Source organism: Heptranchias perlo, chromosome 34 (genome assembly GCF_035084215.1).
Source record: "Heptranchias perlo isolate sHepPer1 chromosome 34, sHepPer1.hap1, whole genome shotgun sequence".
NCBI lineage: Eukaryota > Metazoa > Chordata > Chondrichthyes > Hexanchiformes > Hexanchidae > Heptranchias > Heptranchias perlo.
This window is the reverse complement of record NC_090358.1, coordinates 21,430,619-21,454,894: the sequence shown is the minus strand read 5'-3', so window position 1 is coordinate 21,454,894 and position 24,276 is coordinate 21,430,619. Positions and strand designations below refer to the sequence as shown.

General features: G+C 43.3%; 1 protein-coding gene across 4 annotated transcripts in view; it reads left to right on the top strand.

Moving 5' to 3' along the window:
• The window catches only part of LOC137301874 (multiple C2 and transmembrane domain-containing protein 2-like), a 365,811-nt gene that overhangs the window by 199,503 nt on the left and 142,032 nt on the right, over window positions 1-24,276 (top strand). For all 4 annotated transcript variants that reach the window (XM_067971577.1, XM_067971579.1, XM_067971578.1 and 1 more), the window contains 3 exons: window positions 1,979-2,143; window positions 4,625-4,755; window positions 22,930-23,116. In XM_067971577.1, the coding sequence (XP_067827678.1) occupies window positions 1,979-2,143; window positions 4,625-4,755; window positions 22,930-23,116 (483 nt within the window). The remainder of the gene's footprint in view (window positions 1-1,978; window positions 2,144-4,624; window positions 4,756-22,929; window positions 23,117-24,276) is intronic.

Sequence of the window (24,276 nt, the reverse complement as noted above, 5' to 3'; positions counted from 1 at the left end):
TTTTTCTTTCGATGCAAAATGTATGAAAATTGGGGGGGGCAAATGAGAACATTTTGTTTGGTGTAGAAGAATCAGCAGTGGGTGGAGATCATTGAATTGAAACAAGTCCCTTCAGGGGAGCTGATAAACAATAGTCAGTCCTGGACATTATGGTCCATAATAGGACCATAGCTGCAATGACTAAATCCCATCATTTCTCACGATTTCTTCTGTCACAGCTCCTCTTTCAACCTTCTCTCTGCTCCTACTGCCAATTCTTACTCTTAAATTATCCCAAGAGTTTTGTAAAATGTTTGCTCATTATTCTTTAACATGGTAAAGTCTGTAAGACAATTTATTAAGTAGTGTAGGGGTCATGTTACTGGACTAGTAATCCAGAGGCCTGCATGTATAATCCAGAGAATGTGAGTTCAAATCCCACCAGGGAATTCAGTTTAAAAAGAACATACAGAAATTTTAGAAAAGCTGGTGTCAAAGTGACCATGAAGCTGTCGGATTGTCGTTAAAAACCCAACTGGTTTGCACATGTCCTTTAAGGAAGGAAACCTGGTGTCTTTACCCAGTCTGGGCCCATATGTGACTCCAGTCCCACACCAATGTAGTTGACTCTTAACTGCCCTTTGAAGTGGCTTAGCGAGCCACTCAGTTGTATCAAATCGCTACTGCAGCAGGTCAAGAAGAAGGCCCACCACCACCTTCTATGGGCAACTAGGGATGGGCAATAAATGCCGGCCTTGCCAGTGACGAGAACAAATTTTTAAAAAGTGTTAATCACAAATTTAACGTAACTATTTTTATAATTTTCTTAAATACATACATGGTTACCACGTGACCAGTGTGCTAAGGCTAGAGATGAGCAAAGAGTTTGGTGTGATGTTTCCCTTTTTAAGTGCAGCCATCTTAGCTATCCTTTATTTCTGATGTCCAATCAACCAGCAGGGAAGTTACTAAAAAGGGATTTTTTTAGTTATCTGATTTCAGATATTGTGAGGGAAGTTGGAGGGAACAGCTAATGTTTCAATCTTTAAAGTACCGTTCAGAAGCTCTAAAATAAACCAAAGGGCAATGACACTATTTTAAATATAGAAGTGAAGTAAGTATGGATCTGTTCCTGTAACTTGGCTTTAGTGCCTCAGACACAGCAGTTCGTTGCCAAGGGAGATGAGCAGAAGGCCCATTCCCAGGCCTCAGAGGATAAGTCAGTCAGCTGTGCTCATAGATTTCCCAGCAGACCATCACAAAGTGACATTGGCATAGACATGGGAGCAAGCTAGCTGCCTGTCCTCTGAGCCAAGGAATGGTGTGACACAGAGACTAAAGAATTTTTTTTAAAAACTGTGTGAAGAAAACTGAAAAATATGGGTTTTCCCAGAAGTAAGTTAAGGTCCTGGAAATGACTTTCTTGGTAATTTTTGTTCTCAGAAAATAAACTTTGTATCAATTAAAATAGAAAATTGAATCCACAATATTAATAATCTTTTGGAAAACCTTTTCCTCCAGCTCGAACAATGTTATGCAAAGCTGACAATCTCCCAAAATCCCCATACTTAGGAATGGGTTAGGCCATTCGGCCCTTTGAGCGTGCTGCACCATTTTGTTATCCATGGCAGCTCTATCTTAATATCAATTCCCTGTCTTATTCCCATCTCCCTTAATGCACTCGCTTCCCAAGTAAATGTAAACATCTCAATTAATTCTGCACCTTCTGGGGTCAGTGCATTCCACATTCTCACATCCCTTTGTCTAATGATATTTTTCTGGGATGTCTTTAATCATAAACAACCTACTTACAACTAATATTCTGTTCCCAGCAAGTCACAGATAGCGGAACGATTTTTTTGCATGATAAAAATGTATTGAGTTATTGACTATAAAGTTGCAGTTGGTGTATATTAATTGTGACTTTGGAAGCGCATCGTTACGTCTTAACCATGTCTCCTGTCTCCCGCATGTCCTGTGATTGTGATTGGTGGAAAAGGCCAGCTTTATCCAGAATATCCGCCTATCTGATTCCCTTCGGAAAAACCAGCTGTGGAATGGGATTGTCAGCATTACCCTGTCTGAAGGAAAAGGGATCAAAGAGGATGGAATTGAAGAATGCTATGTCAGGATCAGGCTGGGGGACGAAAAATACAAAAGCAAGGTATGCAACAAACTTGCGTTTATTAAGTGCTTTTCATGTCCCCAGGATGTCCTGAAAAGCTTCACAACCAATGAATTACTTTTGAAGTGTAGTCACTATTTTTATTACAGGGAAATGAGGCTGGCAATTTTTGCACAGCAGGATCCCACAAACTGCAGCGAGATGAATGATCTGTTTTGTTGGTGTTGGTTGAGAGTTGAATGCTGCCCAGGACATTGGGAGAACTCCCTTCACTTCTTCGAATAGTGCCTTGGGATCTTTTACATCCACCCAAATGGGTAGATGTGGCCTTTGGTTTATTGTCTCATCCGAAAGATGGCACCTCCGAATTTGTAGCACTCCAGCAGTACTGCATTGAAGTGCCACCCTAGATTGGTCGCCATATAATTTGAGTGCTGAGACTTAGGTGAGCAAAGAGTGGAGTTTGAACCCCCACACCCTTCTGACTGAGAGATGAGAGCTCTACCAACTGAGCCAAGTTTACTTAAGCATAAATTGTCACATATTGGGCCAAATTTTGCTGGAGTGGGGCATCTCACCTAGTTGGACTTTCTCCTGCACCCTTCAGCTTGAATATAATTTGCGCCATAACTTACTGGAAGTGCGAGCTGATAACAGCACAGTGGGGGCAACGGGGCATCTGGGATCTTAGTGAACGCCGGGACCAACAGTCTATCTCCTTAACCAATGAGATTTAAGGATTGGGAAAGAACCAGAGGAACAACGGGAAAGGAATTGGGTGAATTAGAGTCAAATTAGATTCAGAAAGAGAAATAAGAGAGAGAAAGATTGGATTAAGAGAGAGAGAGAAAAGAGACAGAAAGGAAAAGTAAGAAAAAAAAAGTAAAAATTTGTAACTTTTAAAATCCCTAACATTTACTACCTGCAGGAATTAGATTGAATAGTTTAAATTGTTTCCTTTCTGGGCCAGAGAGATCGATTGGCATTGCATTAACAATGATCACATCATTAAAAGGGTATGTACGCTGTTAATTATGAGCCCTAACTTTCTGCAGCGAGTTTAATGGACAATTACATGTGCAAATCCAGCAAGTTCTTAAAAATAACAGGGAGGTTGAGGGCGAGATGCTGTTTGTGTGAGTTAAACGGTGGAGCGGTGTAAATCGAGCAGTAAGTTCTGGAAATTCGCAGCTCACGGCGTATCTCTTAATCCCCTGAATTTGCTGGCTGATTTTCACATTAATAACGGCGTGCGTCGTTAACACGCCATTATTTTTTCAGGAGGATTTGGCCCAATGTTCAAACACTCTGGTAAAATGTGGCTCCTTCTCTGTGGAATTGTAAATGTAAAGCAGTGATGTAAATCATCATAAATGTACTGATGAGAGAAGCCTTTGAAAACTGATGACGTAATCAGGTCAGCACCAGGCATCCCCATTCTCTTTTACATGGCAGTAGGTCTAGCTAAAATGCATGTCTCTGCCTGTTTAATAGTCATCAAACCTTACTACAGAGAATAGGTTCAGGGAAGACACAACAGAAGTGTTGAAGTGCACTAAAAGACTAATAGAGATAACTCTATCCGAAGCATGTCCTGTTTCACGTTGATATAAATGAGAGGCAAAGCACTATGGCTTCCTTCCTCATCAGATCACCTTCAATCGAGTAGCAGATAAGGTTCCTATTCATTTATGTGCTGTACCTGAGGCCACTCGGGCCATCTGTCCAAGTCTAGTATCAGCTCTGAGTTTGTTTTTTTTTGGAGGCTGAGACTCTTTCTTAAGTGGCAAACTTCAAATGTGAAAAGGGTGACGAGATATTTGGTGCTTTTCTTGTCAACTGCAGCCAATGAAAGACACTTACTCGATTTTAAAATTATCATCCTTGTTTTCAAATCATGGCCGCGCCACTCCCTAGCTCTGTAACCTCCTCCAGTCGTACAACCCTCCGAAATCTCTGCGCTCCTCCAATTCTGGCCTCTTGCACATCCCCAATTTTCATCGCTCCACCATTGACAGCCGTGCCTTCAGCTGCCTAGGTCCTAACCTCTGCAATTCCCCCCCAAACCTCTCCACCTTTCTATCTCTCTCTCCTCCTTTAAGATGCTACTTAACACCTACCTCTTTGACCAAGATTTTGGTCACCTGTCCTAATATCTCCTTATGTGGCTCGGGTTAAATTTTGTTTGGTAACACTCCTGTGAAACGCTTTGGGACGTTTTACTACGTTAAAGGCGCTATATAAATGCAAGTTGTAGTTGTTGAGATGCCAGCCGTTTGCATATGAACTTTTATTAAAAGTCCTGTTAATCCAAAATGTCCCATTAACTACAGCTTGTGTGTTATAAAAGTGTGAATACGGTGGATCGGGTACTCGAGAACAAGTAATGTTAAGATTGGGTCACTTGTCTTATTTCTTTAAAAAAAAACATCAATTACATTGCTTATAAAGTCAGTAAAACCTCCGCACTTAAGAGTCATTCAAAATCACTTTACTTGTTGTCCATTTGCCCCACTCTAGGTCCTACACAAGTGCGCAAATCCTCAGTGGAGAGAGAAATTTGATTTCCATCTCTCCAACGACAGGACAAATATTTTGGAAGCTGAGGTCTGCGGGAAGGACAGTCAAAAACAGGAAGGAAGCTTTGGCATGTAAGAGTACAACTTCTGTTTTTTAAAAAAAAAATACATTTCCTTACAATTTATTTGCAGATTCGACAAAGATACAAATCTGACTGAACAAGATGGGCATTTTCTGCTCAGTGTTTTAACCACTTTGTTTTTATTATTTGTTCTTGGGATGTGTGTGACACTGGCCAAGGTTGTATCTATTGCCCATCCCTTGTTGCCCTGAGGGCATTAAGAGTCAACCACATAGCGTGGGACTGGAACCACGTGTAGGCCAGACCAGGTCGGGGTGTCGGGTCCCTTCCCTCAAAGACATTGAGTGAACTGGCTGTTTTTTTTTAATAACCCGCCAGCAACTTCCGTGGTCATTTTCCATATTTTAGCCCCCAAAAATATTGAATTTAATTTTACAACTTGCGACGGCGGGATTTGACCTCGCAGGGAGGAGGAATTGGACGAGGGCGGGGACGCAAAACGAGCGGAAGGGCGTCGGCGGCCCATTATAGGCCCCGCCCCATATTCAGTTGCACTGACTTCATTAGAGCTGTATATTGGAGCATGTGGCCGAACCGGCAGCAATTGCGATACGGCCTGTTTCAGGTCACCGCCCATGTCCCATTTCACCCCCACAATCTCTAGACTGCGAGTACATTACTTTAGCCAGAAGGCTACCACACCCCTATATGTGTGTGAAGATTAAGGCCCCGATTTTAACTTCTATTTTAACCTCTAATTTGTTTCGTAATATTTGCGATGGCGATTCAGGCCCTGGATGAGGCTCCCGCTAAAAGCAGGAGGGGGCCTACTTAACCTGCAAAAGTTGCGGCCTGACGATGTCATTGGCCCCGCGATTTATTTTTAACCGCGCCACAGGAAGTGTCCCGCGCTGTCTGCTGCCCGGCAACAGCAACAGGGTGGGAGGAGCCGACTGGCCAGAAGAGGCCCAGGTGAATTTTAAAACTTGGCCTGTTTTGAAGCTACTTGTGGGCCAGGAGGAGCAGGAGTGCCCCCTCCCTTCCCCCCCGGCAGGCCTCACAAGGAAGATTTAAGTCCCTCCCCAGCACTGATCGCTGCCCCGGGTCTCTCACGCTCCTCCTCCCCCCCCGCCGCCCATCCTACTGACTGCCGAGAGCCGTTCCTATGGGTCCCTGGCTGCGGCTGCCTGCCGCTAATATCCGCTCCCGCCCGCTGGCCAGGCAGTCAATCTGGCCGGCTGTCGGGCGGGAATCTGCATGATTTATTGAAATGAGGTCCTGCCATTGCGATCAGCAAGGCCTCCACATCCCCGGCCTTGCCTGGTTCTTCGCCCGCTACCGGCCTCTCGCACACCCTTCCCGCCTCCCCGTTAATATCAGGGCCTACTTATCTTGGATCCATCTGCTTTAATGTCATTTTATGCTGTGCATTTTATACACCAGTGTCGGTGACATGATAAACATGTAAAAGTTGAAATTTAGAACGGAACCCAATTTAAAAGATAGACAATTCTAAATACAGTGTAGATTTGCTGATTCAAACACTGCTGGTTCACACAGATCAGACATCTGAACAGTGTGATCACTTGGCATGGGGTAAAGGCAAAGTCTCTTGTCAGCTTGTGTAGTTTATTTTATAGACTATATAAAAAGCAAGCGTATCAGACTTGAATATTGACCTCCATCTATAAAGTGCCTTTAGAATGCCAAAATTAACAGATCAGGACTGGAAGGAAAAAAAGCAAAATACTGCAGAAAATCTGAAATGTAAACACAAAATGCTGGAAACAACTCAGCAGGTCAGGCAGCACCTGTGGAGAGAGGGAGGGAGGGTTAACGTTTCAAGTCTACAACCCAGAACCAGTTCTGACGAGGGGGGTCATAGGTCAGGATTGGTATGTTTAGCAATGGACAAGTGACATTGTTGGTGTGATTTATTCTGATGATGGGACAGCAAGAGATTTCTTCCAAGGTTAAAAATCACATTTAACACTTAAAATCAGCTGCACGAGCTGGGAGCTGATTTGGGGGGGAGGGAGGGAGAGTTGCCATTTAAATGTCGCAGTGTCGCAGGAGCACATCATGTTCCTATCAACTGTCACTCCGCTGCACTCAATGGCATTACTGTCTCCTGACTTCAGTCCTGACTCCCACTGCTGTGGTTAAGCTGTGATGCTGTATTTCAATTCCGGTTTTTGCCTCCTGAATTAAAACTTAAATGTCTACTCACACTGCTCTATTTTCTTTAGGCTATGATCCCATACATCAAACTCTGAGCAATGAATCACTAGTCCGAATAAATTGCAGCCCACCTTGGTTTGCGGGTTCAGGCCACTTTTCAGGCCCTAACTTCCTCCCCCCAACCCCCCCCACAAGTGTAGGCCCTACCATTTGGCCATGGAAAACTAGCTGCTCCTCCAGGTCCCTCAGTTGTTGCCTTCAGCCACACAAGATCCATTAGGATCCTGTGGTGGTGGGGGGAAAAGACAACTCACCTTTTCGGACCTTCTTCAACTTATTATGTGGCCCCCTCTTAGACCCTCTAATCTGAGAGGGGGGCAAGGTGCAGTGGCCGACAACAGCTTCTTTGGGTGTTCCGACATCCGGATGCCCTTCCTGTGAACCTTCAGGAAAATGAGGCAGGAGAACTGGGAACTTCCCCCTCCCCGCTTCTTTGACATGACAGGGACTGTACCTCTTCTCCCTCGCGGGAAGCCCTGAAAATCCCAGGGAAATACAGAGGGATTGGAGACTCAATGTCTTGGTTCTCTGCCCTCTCTTCCTCCTCTTTGGTCCCTGGTTTCCCAGGCACATTGGGGCCCACTCATTCAATCTGTGCTCAGGTTAGCAGCTTTTTAGTGTAGTATATTCAGATTCCAGACTTCCTAACTGGGTGATTCCTTACTATGGAAAAACTAAGTGTATAACGCACAACTGAGGAATACCATTAGTCTCCTTCATTCATGGGCTAATAGTCTAGAGTTATATCACATCTTCATGTCATTCTACAACAATGCCACTGACAGCAAAGCACAGGAGAGGAATGGCCACATGCCCCTCTGCATCCCCCAGTATTTATGGGAGAATTCCCCAAATCAGGACAAAAATCAGATACTTTAAAAAGTTGAAAATGGCACAAGTAACTTTTGGGACCTGCCACTTGGATAGAGGCAGGAGAGATGGCAATCTTGGTACAACACTTAGGAAGTGGGGTAGTGTTGAAGCCCTGCAACTTTGCCAACAAAGAAATAATCGTGCTGGTGGCACATAGTGTGAGAATGAGGACCTTGTGTCTGTGCTCCCTCACCTGAAGCTGAATGGACAAAATCTACACTGCTGCCAAAGGGAGGGGTTCTCTAAGTGTGTATTGTGTAGAGAGTCTCCCAACATGCATCATTGTGATGTTCAGTGCAACAACTTGAAGCATGGGCTTTTCCAATGTTATAATGAGTTTGTTTTTTCAAATGATTTCAAAACCAGCTGGAGCATATTGTTTTTTTTATGCCACCGAGCCAGCCCTCCAGAAAAGAGGGGAAGCAGAAACGTGGCAGAGCAAATTCCAGAACACATTTTTGGTGCTGTCCGTTACCAGATCCACTAGGAAACTGGGGTGACGAGGGCCAGAACCTCTGGAGTCTGCGACTGATCTTAACAATTTCTAACTTTTTCAACATTCCCTCTCTGGGAAGTTAACTTTTTTTTTAAGATTGTTTGTTGAAAAATTCACCATTTGGATATATTATTAATAAGATTTTCATGCTGGGTTCTAATTTACAGCCTAAGATTTCCAATCTGTAATCTTCCTTCACTAAAGAGCAATTAAACTCGGATTGATCTCAGCCCATGTTTACTTAACAACAATTAGACTTTCTGGCTTTAAAGGGTCATAGTTCACCTTTGCAGCAGAATAATACATTATACATTACATGATTGCAAACTCTACCCTGATAAAACAGCACATGATCTGACTTACCATGATTCAACACCACAAGATCACTTATATATTAATTCATAATGTATCCGAGTGGTGAAACTTTGAGCGTACAATATTAAATATAAGGTAAGTTCCCAGAGAGGAGATGTTGAAAAGGTTAGAGTGGTCGAGATCATCTGCATTAGACATGGAGCCCCAAATCTTTTGCTTATTGCAGAATTGGGGCATATCTTTGTCATGGTGAGACTTTGCCCATCACAAAGTTGTGCTCTGACCCTGACCTCAGGGTCATCCTAATATTTTTGATGGGTTCCTCGACTGAGGAATCTGCCAGTCGTGGAGATGGACATCTGACCTCTGACTATGTGGCCAGTGACCTCTGGATTGCCAGTAAAACTGTGACCATGTTACATTTTGAAAGTGGCAACGTGTCCTGTGCAGTTGATCCTTCTGGATTTTTAAAATTTACATCCCCCTCTGCCGCCACTAGCAACGCTGGGCATGAAGGATAAATCGTCTTTCCTTGCGTCTAGTGTTGCTATGGGTCAAATGATGGAAAATACTTTGGATGATGCACTCCCGTGATTTGAATATCATTACAATATGCCCCTCCCAGTTCTGCCCAGAACTTGGAGGAGGACAGGTGGAAGTTCCTAACTGGAATACCTATTGGGTGCAGTGCTGATCATCATATTGATGCACAATGAAGAGATACTACAACAGTTTGGCAGGTACCACTCAGTCTCTCGTCTCCCATTTTCTTCCCATATCCCAGGACATTATGCTTACTTAATCTATCCCGGAAGGAAGAAAGGCTGACTGATCCCTGTCAGGATTCAAACCCAAACCTACTTGCTGCAAGTTACATAGAATTTTACAGCACAGAAATAGGCCATTTGGCCCAACGGGTCTATGCTGTTGTTTATGCTCCACTTGAGCCTCTTCCCACCTTACTTCATCTCACCCGATCAACATATCCTTCTATTCCTTTCTCCCTCGTGTACTTATCTAGCTTCCTCTTAAATGCATCTATACTAGTTGCTCAACCTCTTTGTGTGGTAGCGAGTTCCACATTCTTACCACTCTTTGGGTAAAGCAGTTCTCCTGAATTCCTTATTGGATTTATTAGTGACTATCTTGTATTTATAGCCCCTAGCTTAGGACTCCCCAACAAGTGGAAACATCTTCTCTACGTCTACCCTTTCGAGCCGTTTCATAATTTTAAAGACTTCTATCAGGTCACCTCTCAGTCTTTTTTCTAGAGAAAAGAGCCCCAGCCTGTTCAGTCTTTCTTCATACTTGTAAGTTGTTTCACAAGTGACTATTATCCACCCCTGTTAGAGAGGTAACTCGGTTGAGTCTAATTCAACTTCTATATTTTTTTCATTTTTTTTTTATAACTCTAGCTGTAAACTTTGAACAATTTGTCCGGCTTTAAATCATAAATACCTTGGCATTGAAACAGTCGTCTGTTGAAATCTGACCTTGGATTGTGCCATAGGAACATAGTAGCAGGAGTAGGCCATTCGGCCCCTCGAGTCTGCTCTGCCATTCTATTAGATCATGGTTGAGCTGCACCTCAACTCCATTTACCCGCCTTTGATCCATATTCCTAATAAAAATATGGCGATCAAAATATCAATTTCAAGAATAAAACCCCATGAACATTATTGCCTGCACTTCTGTTGCACACAGACTTGAGCTGAGAAGTGATATATTCGTGACAGAGTACACTTGTCTGCTGCTGACTATTTCTGAGCAGGTAAAGCAGTGTCATCTATTAACCCAGTGTAAATGTACTACAATATGTACGAGCTTTGAAGCCACGACCACAAACTCTTCAACCTTTTAATTATATGTAGAAAAAGTAACAGTCTAGAAACGAGCAGAATGTCACGTCATTATACTTTAAAAATTCATGTTGAAATATAAATGATTACTTAATACACTTTAGTGTATGCAAAGAGATTCTGTTTTACATCACAAGAAAGAAAGAAAGACTTGCATTTATATAGCACCTTTCATGACCTCTGGATGCCCCAAAGCGCTTTACAGCCAATTAAGTGCTTTTTGAAGTGCTTTTTGCAGGAAACATGGCAGCCAATTTGCGCACAGCAAGGTCCCACAAACAACAATGTGATAATGACCAGATCATCTATTTTTAGTGATGTTGGTTGAGGGATAAATATTGGCCAGGACACCAGGGAGAACTCCCCTGCTCTTCTTCGAATAGTGCTGTGGGATCTTTCACATTCACCAGAGTGAGCAGACAAGGGAAGATCAAAGCCAACTGATTACTTTAAATGGACACAAACTACAGCCGGAAGTGTGCCTGCAGAAGGTAAAGAAATCTCAGTGTGTAAGGAACAGTACAGTGATTCCATATCCTCTTACGTTCTTTGCCTTGTGATAGATCAGATGTAAATTTCCAAGGCCTACAGGATTGTGTCGTTTTGCTCTTACCATTTTAAATTTCTCAAGTCGTGACACTCGATGCCAATGGGAGATGACTTGGGGCAGTAAAATGGCCCTTCAGAGGCTGGAATTATACGGGCAGTGCGGAGAGAGCTTTACACTGGGGGTGAAATTTGTCTCGGGAAGTAGCGCAAAATGGGCGATAGTGAATCAGCCGTGCGGGATGTAAATCGAGCGGCCAATTCGCTATCTCCTGTTTAACGCAACCTCCCAGGATATATTTCACCCTGTTGTGTCTAACCAGGTGGTATATTTTCTTCTATATTCCAATGCTAAAAAATATTAGTGTGAGTAGAGGAGGAATGGGCACTTAATATTCCTGGCTACAATGTATTCAGGAAAGATAGGGAAGGAAAAAAAGTTTTGGGGGGGAGGTGGCAGTGGTGGCCGTATTGGTCAAAGATACTGTTACAGCACTAGAAAGGGATGATGTACTTGAGGGTTCAAAGACAAAATCTATTTGGTTAGAATTAAGGAACAATAGAGGAGCTGTTACATTGCTGGGTATGTAATATAGGCCACCAAATAGTGGGAAGGAGATAGAGGAGCAAATTTGCTGGCAAATTGCAGAAAGATGCAAGAACTTTAGAGTTCTTGGGGGACTTCAATTATCCAAATATAGACTGTGAAAATAACAGTGTAAACGGCAAAGAGGGGGAGGCGTTCTTGAAATGCGTACAAGAGAACTTGATCAGCATGTTTCCAGCCCAACGAGGAAGAAAGCAGTGCTGGATCTAGTTCTAATGAATGAAGTGAGGCAAGTGGAACATATTTCGGTGAGAGAGCATTTGGGAAACAGTGATCACAATATCATCAGGTTTAGATGAGTTATGAAAAATCACAAGGAAAAATCAAATGTGAAAATACTCAGCTGGAGGAAGGCTAATTTCAGTGAGTTGAAAATGGATCTGGCCCTGGTGGATTGGAGGTGAAACAGTAAAAGAGCAATGGGAGACCTTCAAAGAGGAGATAGGTTGGGTACAGACTAAACACATTCCCACGAAGAGGAAAGAAAGGGCATCCAAAGCTAGAGCTCCCTGGATAACGAAAGATAGAGATCTTAAAATGAAATGGAAAAAAGAGGCTTACGATAAATGTCAGGTTCATAATTCAGGAGAGAACCATGCCGAATACAAAAAGTACAGTGGAGAACTGAGAAAGGAAATATAAGGGACAAAGAGAGTGTATGAAAATAGACTGGTGGGTAACATAAAAGGGAACTCAAAAGTCTTTTATAAACAACATCTAAATAGTAAAAGGGTAGTCTAAGGAGGATGGGGCCTATTAGGAACCAAAAAGGAGATCACCTTGTGGAGGCAGAGGGCTTGGCTGAGGTACTAAATGAGTACTTTGCATCTGTCTTCACTAAAAAAAAAGAGGATGCTGCCAATGTCTTAGTAAAGGAGGAGGTAGTGGAGAAATTGGATAGGATAAAGAGGTACTAAAAAGGTTGGCAAAGTAGATAAGTCACCCGGTCCAGATGGGATGTATCCTAGGTTACTGAGGGAAGTAAGGGTGGAAATTGCAGAAGCTCTGGACACAATCCTCCAATCCTCCTTAGATATGGGAGCGGTGCCAGAGGACTGGAAGATTGTAAATGTCATACCCCTGTACAAAGAAGGGGAGAGGGATAAACCCGACGATTACAAGCCACTCAGCCTAACGTCGGTGGTGTGAAAACATTTAGCGACAATAATTAATTTTTTAGCCACTTGGAAAAGTCTGGGCTAATAAATGAAAGTCAGCACGGATTTGTTAAAGGAAAATCATGTTTGACTAACTTGAGAGTTCTTTGATGAAGTAACGGAGAGACAGAACGTAAGAACATGAGAAATAGGAGCAAGAGTAGGCAATACGGCCCCTCGAGCCTGCTCCGCCATTTAATAAGATCATGGCTGATCTTCGACCTCAACTCCACTTTCCCGCCTGATCCTCATATCCCTTGATTCCCTTAGAGTCCAAAAACTATCGATCTCAGTCTTAAATACACTCAACGACTGAGCATCCGCAGCCCTCTGGGGTAGAGAATTCCAAAGATTCACCACCCTCTGAGTGAAGACATTCCTCCTCATCTCAGTCCTAAATTGCCCACCCCTTATCCTGAGACTATGCCACCTAGTTCTAGACTCTCCAGCCAAGGGAAACAGCCTCTCTGCATCTACCCTGTCAAGCCCTCTAAGAATTTTATATGTTTTAATGAGATCACCTCTCATTCTTCTAAACTCTAGAGAATATAAGCCCATTCTACTCAATCTCTCCTCATAGGACAGCCCTCTCATCCCAGGAATCAATCTGGTGAACCTTCGTGGCACCGCCTCTAAGGCAGGGATATCTTTCCTTAGATAAGGAGACCAAAACTGTATACAGTACTCCAGGTATGGTCTTACCAAAGCCCTGTACAGTTATAGCAAGACTTCCTTACTCTTGTACTCCAACCCGCTTGCAATAAAGGCCAACATACCTAATTGCTTGCTGTACCTGCATGTTAACTTTCTGTGTTTCGTGGACAAGGACACACAAATCTCTCCGAACACCAACATTTAATAGTTTCTCACTATTTAAAAAATATTGTTTTTCTATTCTTTCTACCAAAATGAATAACCTCATATTTCCCCACATTATACTTCATCTGCCACCTTGTTGCCCACTTACTTAACCTGCCTATATCCCTTTGCAGGCTCTTTGTGTCCTCCATACAGCTTACTTTCCCACCTAGCTTTGTATTGTCAGCAAACTTGGATACAACACACTCGGTCCCTTCATCTGAGTCATTAATATAGATTGTAAATAGCTGAGGCCCAAGCACTGATCCTTGCGGCACTCCACTAGTTACAACCTGCCAACCTGATGAGGGTTGATGGGGGTAATGCGGTTGATGTTGTGTATATGGACTGTCGAAAGGCGTTTGATAAAATACCACATAATAGACTTGTTAGCAAAATTAAAACCCATGGGATTAAAGGGACAGTGGCAGCGTGGATACAAAATTGGCTAAGTGACAGCAGAAAGCAGAGAGTAGTGGTGAACAGTTGTTTTTCAGACTGGAGGGAAGTGTACAGTGATGTTCCCCAGGGGTCAGTGTTAGGACCACTGCTGTTTTTGATATATATTAATGACCTGGACTTGGGCATACAGGGTATAATTTCAAAGTTTGTAGATGACACGAAACTCGGAAATGTAGTAAACAGTGAGGAGGATAGTAACAGACTTCAGGAGGACGTAGTCAGACTGGTGAAATGGGCAGACACCTGGCAGATGAAATTTAATGCAGAGAAGTGTGAAGCGATTCATTTTGGTAGGAAGAATGAGGAGAAGCAATATAAACTAAATGGTACAATTTTAAAGGGGGTGCAGGAACAGAGACACCTGGGGGTGTACGTACACAAGTCTTTGAAGGTGGTGGGACAAGTTGAAAAGGTTGTTAAAAAGGCATACGGGATCCTTGACTTTAGAGGCATAGAGTACAAAAGCAAGGAAGTTATGCTGAACCTTTATAAAACACTGGTTAGGCCCCAGCTGGAATATTGTCTCCAATTCTGGGCACCACACTTTAGAATCACAGAAAATTTATGGCACAGAAGGAGGCCATTCGGCCCATTGTGTCTGCGCCGACCGAAAATGAGCCACCCAGCCTAATCCCACTTTCCAGCACTTGGTCCATAGCCTTGTAGGTCACGGCACTTCAGATGCATATCCAGGTACTTTTTAAATGAGTTGAGGGTTTCTGCCTCTTCCACCCTTTCAGGCAGTGAGTTCCAGACCCCCACCACCCTCTGGGTGAAAAATGTTTTCCTCAGCTCCCCTCTAATCCTTCTACCAATTACTTTAAATCTATGCCCCCTGGTTATTGACCTCTCTGCTAAGGGAAAAAGGACCTTCCTATCCACCCTATCTAGGCCCTTCATGATTTTGTACACCTCAATTAAATCATCCCTCAGCCTCCTCTGCTTCAAAGCAAACAACCCCAGCCTGTCCAATCTTTCCTCATAGCAAAAATTCTCCAGTCCTGGCAACATCCTTGTAAATCTCCTCTGTACACTCTCTAGTGCAAAGACATCCTTCCTGTAATGTGGTGACCAGAACTCTACGCATTACTCAAGCTGTGGCCCAACTAGTGTTTTATACAGTTCTAGCATAACCTTCCTGCTCTTATATTCTATGCCTCAGCTAATAAAAGAAAGTATTCTGTCTGCCTTCTTAACCACCTTATCTACCTGACCTGCTACCTTCAGGGATCTGTGGACATGCACTCCAAGGTCCCTCATTTCCTCTACACTTCTCAGTATCCTCCCATTTATTGTGTATTCCCTTTCCTTGTTTGCCCTCCCCAAATGCATTACCTCACGCTTCTCCGGATTGAATTCCATTTGCCGCTTTTCTGCCCACCTGACCAGTTCATTGATATCTTCTTGCAGTCTACAGCTTTCCTCCTCACTATCACCACACGGCCAATTTTTGTATCATCTGCAAACTTCTTAATCATGCCCCCTACATTTAAGTCCAAATCATTAAAAATACCACAAAAAGTAAGGGACCTAGTACTGAGCCCTGAGGAACCCCACTGGAAACAGCCTTCCAGTCACAAAAACACCCGTTGACCATTACCCTTTGCTTCTTGCCATTGACCCAATTTTGGATCCAACTTGCCTCTTTCCCCTGGATCCCAAGGGCTTTTACTTTTTTGACCAGTCTGCTATGTGGGACCACGTCAAAAGCCTTGCTAAAATCCATGTAGACTACATCAAACACACTACCCTTGTCGACCCTCTTTGTTACCTCCTCAAAGAATTCAATCAAGCTAGTCAGACACAACTTTCCTTTAACAAATCCAAGGCTGACTGTCCTTGATTACTCCGTGCCTTTCTAAGTGACGGTTTATCCTGTCCCTCAGAATTGATTACAATAATTTGCCCACCACCGAGGTTAGACTGACTGGCCTGTAATTACTCGGTCTATCCCTCGCTCCCTTTTTAAATAACGGTATAACGTTAGCAGCTCCACAAGCCTCCGGCACCACGCCTGTATCCAGTGAGAATTGGAAAATGATGGCCAGAGCCTCCATTATTTCCTCCCTTGCTTCTTTTAACAGCTTGGGATACATTTCATCCAGGCCTGATGATTTATCCACTTTCAGAAATGCTAATCCCCTTAATACTTCCTCTCTCACTATGCTTATCCCATCCAATATTTCACATTCTTCCTCCTTAACTACAACGTCTGCATCATCCCTCTCTTTTGTGAAGACAGACGCTAAGTATTTTGTTATTAGGAAGGATGTGAAGGCCTTAGAGAGGGTGCAGAGGAGATTTACTAGAATGGTTCCAGGGATGAGGGACTTCAGTTATGTGGAGAGACTGAAGAAGGTGGGATTGCTCTCCTTAGAGCAAGGAAGGTTAAGAGGAGATTTAATAGAGGTGTTGAAAATCACGAAGAGGTTTGATAGAGTAAGTAAGGGGAAACTGTTTCCAGTGGCACAAAGGTCAGTAACCTGAGGACACAGATTTACGGTAATTGGCAAAAGAACCAGAAGCAACGTGAGGGAAAAAAAATTTGCGCAGCGAGTTGTTATGATCTGGAATGCACTGCCGGAAAGGGCGGTGGAAGCAGATTCAATAATAAATTTCAAAAGGGAATTGGTCAAATACTTCAAGTTGAAAAATGTGCAGGGCTATGGTGAAAGAGGAGGGGAGTGGGACTAATTGGATAGCCCTTTCAAAGAGTTGGCAAAAGCACGACAGGTCAAATGGCCTCCTCCTGTCCTGCACATTCTATGAGTATAAAGTGGGGAAAATGATAGGGAGACTATCCACTTCCACGCTCCTGGTGTGGAAATAACATACGATTACAAGATACCTACCTCTTTTACGGAGTGAACTCCGCCCGAGCCAGAAACAGGTCCAGCTCTCTCTTGAAGGAGTATAGCGAATCAGTGTACACCGCACGAGCCGGCAATCTGTTCCACAGGCACACTATTCTCCGGGAGTAGAAGAACCGCCTAATTCTGCCCTTACATAACTTGTAAACGTGACTCCTGTTCCTCCCTAACCTATCCAGTTAAATGTAAGGAATCTTACAACACCAGGTTATAGTCCAACAGTTTTATTTGAAAATCACAAGCTTTTCAAATAAAACTGTTGGGCTATAACCTGGTGTTGTAAGATTCCTTACATTTGTACACCCCAGTCCATTACCGGCATCTCCACATCATGGCTATCCAGTTAAAGTAGTTGGTCCATGCAAACACAATATAGTCCCTTCATTATTTTATAAACCTCGATCAAATCGGCCGTGAGTCTACGCTCCCCTGAGCATAGGAACAGGAGTAGGCCATTCAGCCCCTCGAGCCTGTTCCGCCATTCAGTTAGATCATGGCTGATCTGTAACTTAACTCCTTCTACCCGCCCTGGTTCCATATCACTTAATACCCTTCCTCAACAAAAATCTATCAATCTCAGTTTTGAAATTTTCAATTGTCCCCCAGCCTCAACAGCTGGCTGCAATCCGAAGGTAAATTTTCTGGGATTTGCTAAGGTCGCCGCGCGATGCGATGAATCCCAGCATTGTTTACCTCAGGATTGCCAACTCTGGTTGGACGTATTCCTGGAGGTTTCATCACATGACCTCCCGCCTCCAACCGCCCCACCCAGTCAAACAGCCTTTTCCGAGCGGCAATATTTTTGATACTAGGACAATCATGGAGAGTTGGCAGTCCTAGGATTTCAGCCAGTTTCACAACATTTGCACATCGGGTGCTAGTGCCACTGGCATGGGTCTCGCGCAATATAGCTTAAATCATCTGCTTCACAAAAGTTGCCTGAATCTCTTCTGGGTGATCTTTACATTTCGTGCTGAATGAAAGCTGTAACACCCCTTTGAATAGGTATTGAACCCGCCTCTTAATTGCCTCCCATTGTTCGTCTGACAACCCACTGATTGATCTATCACTGCAAACAACCAGAGCAATTAAATGGTCAGTTGCAGCTGAGCTCGAGTTATAAATATTTCTGGATTTGAATTGCAGACGGGAAAGAAAACCCGACAAAATGCTCTCCAACTGCACAAAGCAAGGGAATGAACTGTGCTCACCGGATCAAGTAAAAATGATTAGGCGTGGGGCTGAGATCAGTCAGCTGCCGTTAGCTAAAGCTTATCCAAGTTAGCAAATCGATCATCCAGACTCCACTGGAATGGAAAGACGATGGCTTGTATGTCGGGAGGCTGCAGCCATGGTTCTCAAGGAGAGTGCCCGTATGGACACACCAGCTTGAAGATGAATGGGTGGGGGGGGCAGCAGCTGATTGAGGAGCACAAGCAGGTTAGAACTGAAGAGGAGGAAGGGGAAGGACCTGGGGGTCGAGGGGGTGGTGGGGGCAGTGATTCTATGAGGACATCTCTCCCCACCACCCCCCGAAGTTCTTGGGTGGGCCATTCAGTCAACTGAAGACAGGCTGTCTGAAGATTAATGGTGGCATGCGATTGGAATTGGCTTATTTTGAGGACGGGACAGAGGATGTTCCAGAGAATAAACCCAAAACAGGAGTGAGGAGTGAACGCAAGCTGGAACTTTCCTCTATTATTCAATTTGCGTATTAAATCTGTTATCAGTAATCGGAAATTACTGTGAGTGGAAGTGAGAGCAGGTTAGCAGATCTGTTTCTCTTTTGCTAAAAAGGTATTTGTTTTTTGTAAAATAAAAAAGGCGTGAGAGACAACAGATTTAATATAAGTATATTGGATAGTTTTAAATATACTTATATTAGGTATTATATTGAAATAGATAGGATATTTAAAATGGTATATTAAGATACAGATAAGATGAAAATACAGAAAATATTTAAAAGTTGCGTTAAGCTAGTAAGCAGGAGCAAAAGGCTACTAAGAGCATAAGCTTAATAAAAGGGGGTTAATTTTCACCCTCACCGCTTGGCAGTTATCTGGCGGATTGGAATATCAGCCCGTTTCTTCAACCCGTCCGATTTTCGTTCCATTGAAATCAATAGAAATGACAATCGGGTGGGTTCTATTTGGGGAAGGCGAGAATTACCCCCAAAGGCCCTGGTATTCTGTGGGGGGCTCTACCAGTCTCCTACTGTAACTCCGGTGGGAATCTGACAAAACGCCCAGGGAAATGGCACAAATGATCGTTGTCAGCCATTTGCCCCTTTTCCCTGGACGTTCGGCCGGTCCCCCTCTGGAGTTACAGTAGGAGACCGGAAGAACCCCCCCACAGAATGCTGGGGGCTCAGGGTAATTTTCACCTTCACCGCTTGGCAGTAAACTGGCAGAACGGATTGCCCGCTCTGTAATCCGCATTCATCCGTATTTTGTGGATTTAGCCTCTGTTGAGCTGAATTCAACTTAACCGCAAGATCTTAATATAAGTCACCCCAAATTTCTAGGTTAAATAGTCAAAATTCCCGAAATGCGACAACTACATAGGAACAGGATTAGGCCATTCAGCCCCTCTAGCCTTTTCCGCTATTCAGTTAGATCTGTACCTCAACTCCATTTACCTGCCTTTGCTCCATATCCCTTGATACCCTTAACTAATAAAAATCTGTCGAGCTGAGTCTTGAAAATTTCAATTGACCCAGCATCCACAGCCGTCTGGGGGAGAGAATTCTACATTCTCATTACGATTTGTGGGAAAATTGCTTCTTGATTTTACTCCTGAATGATCTAGCTCTACTTTTAAGATTATGCCCCCTTGTTCTGGATTCCCCAACCAGGGGAACTAGTATCTCTGTCTCTACTCTATCAAATCCCTTTATCATTTTACAGGGAAATAATCACAGCATAGAAACAACAGGATTTGGGGGTAGTGAATTCACAAAGGTAAATTGCTCTACAAGGATAGAAAAGGTAAACTGAGAGAGTTGTGGCTTTTTATGTGAAGAAGGATATGACGATAAGTGAGGCAAATCCGGTGCAGACAAATTGCAAACGTTGTGAACTGAGATCTGTATCGTTTGGGTGAATAAAAATTATCGTGGTTGAGGAGAGAAAATAAACCTGGAGCTTTATTCTCAAATAAGGGGAGCATGTGAGGGATTAAACATGATGGTTACAGGCAACTTCAGTTTGCAAGGGATAGATTAGGAGGTCTGCTTTGGGAATAAAGGGAGTGAAAATATGTTCCTGGACATGACACTTGAATGGTCCATATCTCAAATGGTTAAGGAGTCACACAAGGAGGGGTAGTAGTATATCTGATACCATTGGGTTGCCTTGGGTTGATAGAGGCTGTTCCAGTTGGAGAGCACCTTGGAAACCAGAACAAGGCGGCTCACCACCACCTTCTCGAGGGCGATTAGTGATGGGCACATCCCATGAACGAATAAATTAAAAAAACAGTAGTCACAACATGGCTAGTTTTACTATGGAGGGAGGGAAGACTACAACAGAGGCTGTCAACTTTAGAAGGATGGATTTTGAAGGATGGGCTAAAAGACTGTTAATAGGAAAGAATGCAAAGAATAGTTTCAAGAATACATTACAAACATCAGAGAGTCACCACCTGGGGAAGGTTGGTAGAGGAAGATAGAAATCAGTGTGGGTAAGAGAAAGGAAAAAAATGTAACTTTCCTCAAATACAAATCAACAGGCAGATCAGAGGATGGAGATGAATCTTAGAATAAAGTTAAGGTGATTAAGAAACTGGTGAGGAACTAAAATAGAAAACTAGGCTAAGATTACTGGAACATAAAGCACAATGTGAAAAGATTTTATAAATAGATTCATGACAAACAGGTGGGCCAGGGAAACAGTAGGACCTCTGAAGAATCCCAAAGTATCTTGATCTCTCGTGGTCAAGGGATCACAAAGGATCCCAAAGTAATGTGATTTCAAGTGGCCAATGGATGGATGACATCCAAACTACTTGTTTATGTCAGTGTTCACAGTGAAAGCCACGTGCTACTGTCCCAATACAGAGGTAGAATTTCCAGGGAGGTTATGGGGAAGTACCAGGAATATTAAAAATTGCAAATAAGGTGATAACAAAAATAACAAAGTTATGTGAGAACAAAAATAACAAAGCACCCAGCTTAGATGGACTGCACACCAGAGTACTTAAGAAAGTGGCTAATAAAATGGTCACATCTTGGCACCATTTTATGGAATTCATTGGAAATAGTAAAAATATCTGAGGATTGGAGAAGGGTAAATGTAAGGCCAATTCATAAAAAACGGGCATAAAGTTAACCTTGGGAACTACAGGCCAGTTAGTGTGACATCTGTAGTAGGTAAAAGATTAGAGGCAAAGCTGAAGGAGGTGAATAATGAAGCATCTAGAGAAATAGAAACCAAAGGGAGGATGTCCGCATGGACTTATTGGAGGGAGCTCGTAACCCACAAATCTATTGGTCGTCCTCAAGGAGATAACAGACCTAAAGGATAAGTGGAGCTCAGTACACATTATAAAGCAGAAATTGCTTCTCGGCCTTTTGGCTAAGATCAAGTGGTCAAGTGGGGGAAGGCAACCATTTGGAGCCTTCCTGCCATTGTATGCCGGGGGGATGCAGTCAGGGAGAAATCCCCTCGAGCAGAGTGTAGAGCTTTGGCTTGTGGAGCTTTGGCTTGATGTAATGTCACTGCAAGGAATCTGGAATGAATCTGTAAGGCAATAAGGCACCCCAGAGTGTCAGAAAAAAATAAATAAAAATAAAGCAGAAATTGCAAGGCTCTGCTGTAGAGACTGGCTAGACTTGACTGCAGGTCAGAGCTAGGGCTACAGAATTATATCTGCATACGACACTCTTGTTTAGCAGATTGTCCATCCTCATTGTTGGTTAGGTGCACCAGACCTTTAGATACAGTTGATGGCACAATGGTGCATGCAGGCAGCCCAGCTGTGATGTCTACTAGCATGCCTTCTTTCATTCTTTACCACTTCAATCATGAAATATTGCATTTGGAGCCCTTCAAAACTTAACTCCATCACTAAATTGAGGTTGATTTACTGGCTGCCAATGACTCTTCATTTTGATGCCTTTTACCTCCCTGAACTCTCATGAAAGTTTGTATTGTAAGTTCCTATTTTTTTTTATCAAGCTCTTCCTGTCCTGCTAAAGTCTTGTAAATGACTAAATACCAGTCAGCTTTTCGATGAATTATCAGACAATATTCATAGGAACACATGAACAGGAGTAGACCATTCAGCCCCTCGAGCCTGTTCCGCAAAGGGAGCAGTTTGGGTTTCACATAAACATATTGTTAGCAGAAAGAGAAATCAACTCTTTTTAAAAAAAAAAGATGAAAAGGAAAGAATGATATTTTTGACTTCAGTGGAGCGTAAAATCAGGCGGGTGTAAACTGGGCCCAGCCAGAAGCCCCACTCCATGCCCAGTGGCCAGGTTAGGTTAAAATTGGGGCTTGAGCGTCAGCAGGTCATTCAACATTAGGGAAGGTATTATAGCCAAGTTAACCTCTGTCCTCGTTCGACATTCACATCTGTGCATTGCCATCAGGACGGCTGGAATACCAATCAGGTACCTTGGCTGATATTTTTTGCCCCTTCCTAACGTAGGGATACAGAGCCCAACTGTAGCATTTCTACTGCCACCTCTGCTGGCTCAGCACAACCAGGAATGGAGAACGGGACCTTTTTCAGTTGTATGTTGAGGCTACTCCCCGCAAACACTTCTTGAACTATTGAGAATCACAAGGAATTTCATTGACCAAGTCATTTTAATTTGTCTGAAACTAGATTTACAACAGTGACATGTATGTTAACAAGCTGCTATAAGGTTTGGATGTTTTCCCTAGCTTTACAAATGTTTAAATTCTGATCACGGTCTTCTTTAAATATTTCAGATGCAAGGTTGACCTATTGACGTTGCCCAAGGAACAGACCAATCGTTTGGAGCTGTTGCTGGAGAATGGACAGGGCTTGCTGATTTTGCTGGTCACACTTACAGCTTGTAGCGGAGTCTCCATCTCTGACCCGCATGCCACCCCACTGGACGATGAGAATGAGAGACGGAAGATTGTTCAGAGATACGTAAGTTCACCATAAGACAAGAATCAATTAAAATGGTTTGACGTCATGTTCACAAGTGCACAGTTTTCAGACCAGTTACAGAACTGGTCCATCACCATCCGTAAAGAGAAAAAATGAGCTAATCTTTTTTTCAGGCTTAAAATTTAAGTTTAACAGAAGAGAAACTTGTTGAGGGACTGTCTGAAACTTATTTTCCATACAATAACAGATCTAAAGGTCCAGTTTACAACCCTTCTCGTGAACTCTATTAAAATTCAAGCTTTCTCCCAACACACTTATCTCATGTTCACAGCAAAAGGTTTCTGTAAGCAGAAACACGGGGATGGGTCTGGAGGGGGGGTGGGGGGTGGGGTGGTGGTGGCTGGGTTGCGGGGGGGGGTGCAGGAATGTGTGAAATAAAAACAGAAAATGCTAGAAACGCTCAGCATCTTTGGAGAGCGAAACAGAGTTAACGTTTCAGGTTGATGACTTTTCGTCAGAACTGGAAGAAGAGAAGATTTAACAGTTTTTAAGTAAGTACAAAGCCAGGGAAAGCGGGGTGGGGGGGGGGGGGAGAAAAGGGCAAAAGGGAAGTGAACAAGGTAAAAGAGATAAACGGAAAAGAGCAGAACTTCTTCAAGGTGGACATTTCTGAGGGGTGAAGTTGGTCTTCACCAGCAACGCGAAACGGGTTCAAAGTATATTGGTAGCCCATTTACACCGCGCCCAATTTTCTTTTGACTTGAACGATGATAAGGGAGCTAACAGAGGGAAGATAAGAACAGATAGGAAAATCCAAGAAAGCTATCGGAAATACTACTCATCTAAAAGAGAAAGCTGGGCATTCAATGAGAGGCGAGATAAAAGCCCCCCCCCGCTCCCACCTCAGGAGAATCAAGCAGGGTCATGACCGGGACTGACAGTGTTGAGTGGTTATCCATTAACAGAGACTAGGTGAAGCCTCCAATTACCAAGCTGTTCCACTGTGGACAGTCCTGAGTGCTTCTTGTGATAACAGCCACTTCCAGCAATATTCTGTTGATGGTACCACAAAGAGGGACACCAAGGTGCCATTTCAAAAATGTTAAATGAGTGCCCAGCATTCCCGCCCAACCTGGGCGTGAGACTGCTTAGTTATGCAAATCAGTGTCTTGCGTGGGACCCCAATTGCAACTTTCAAA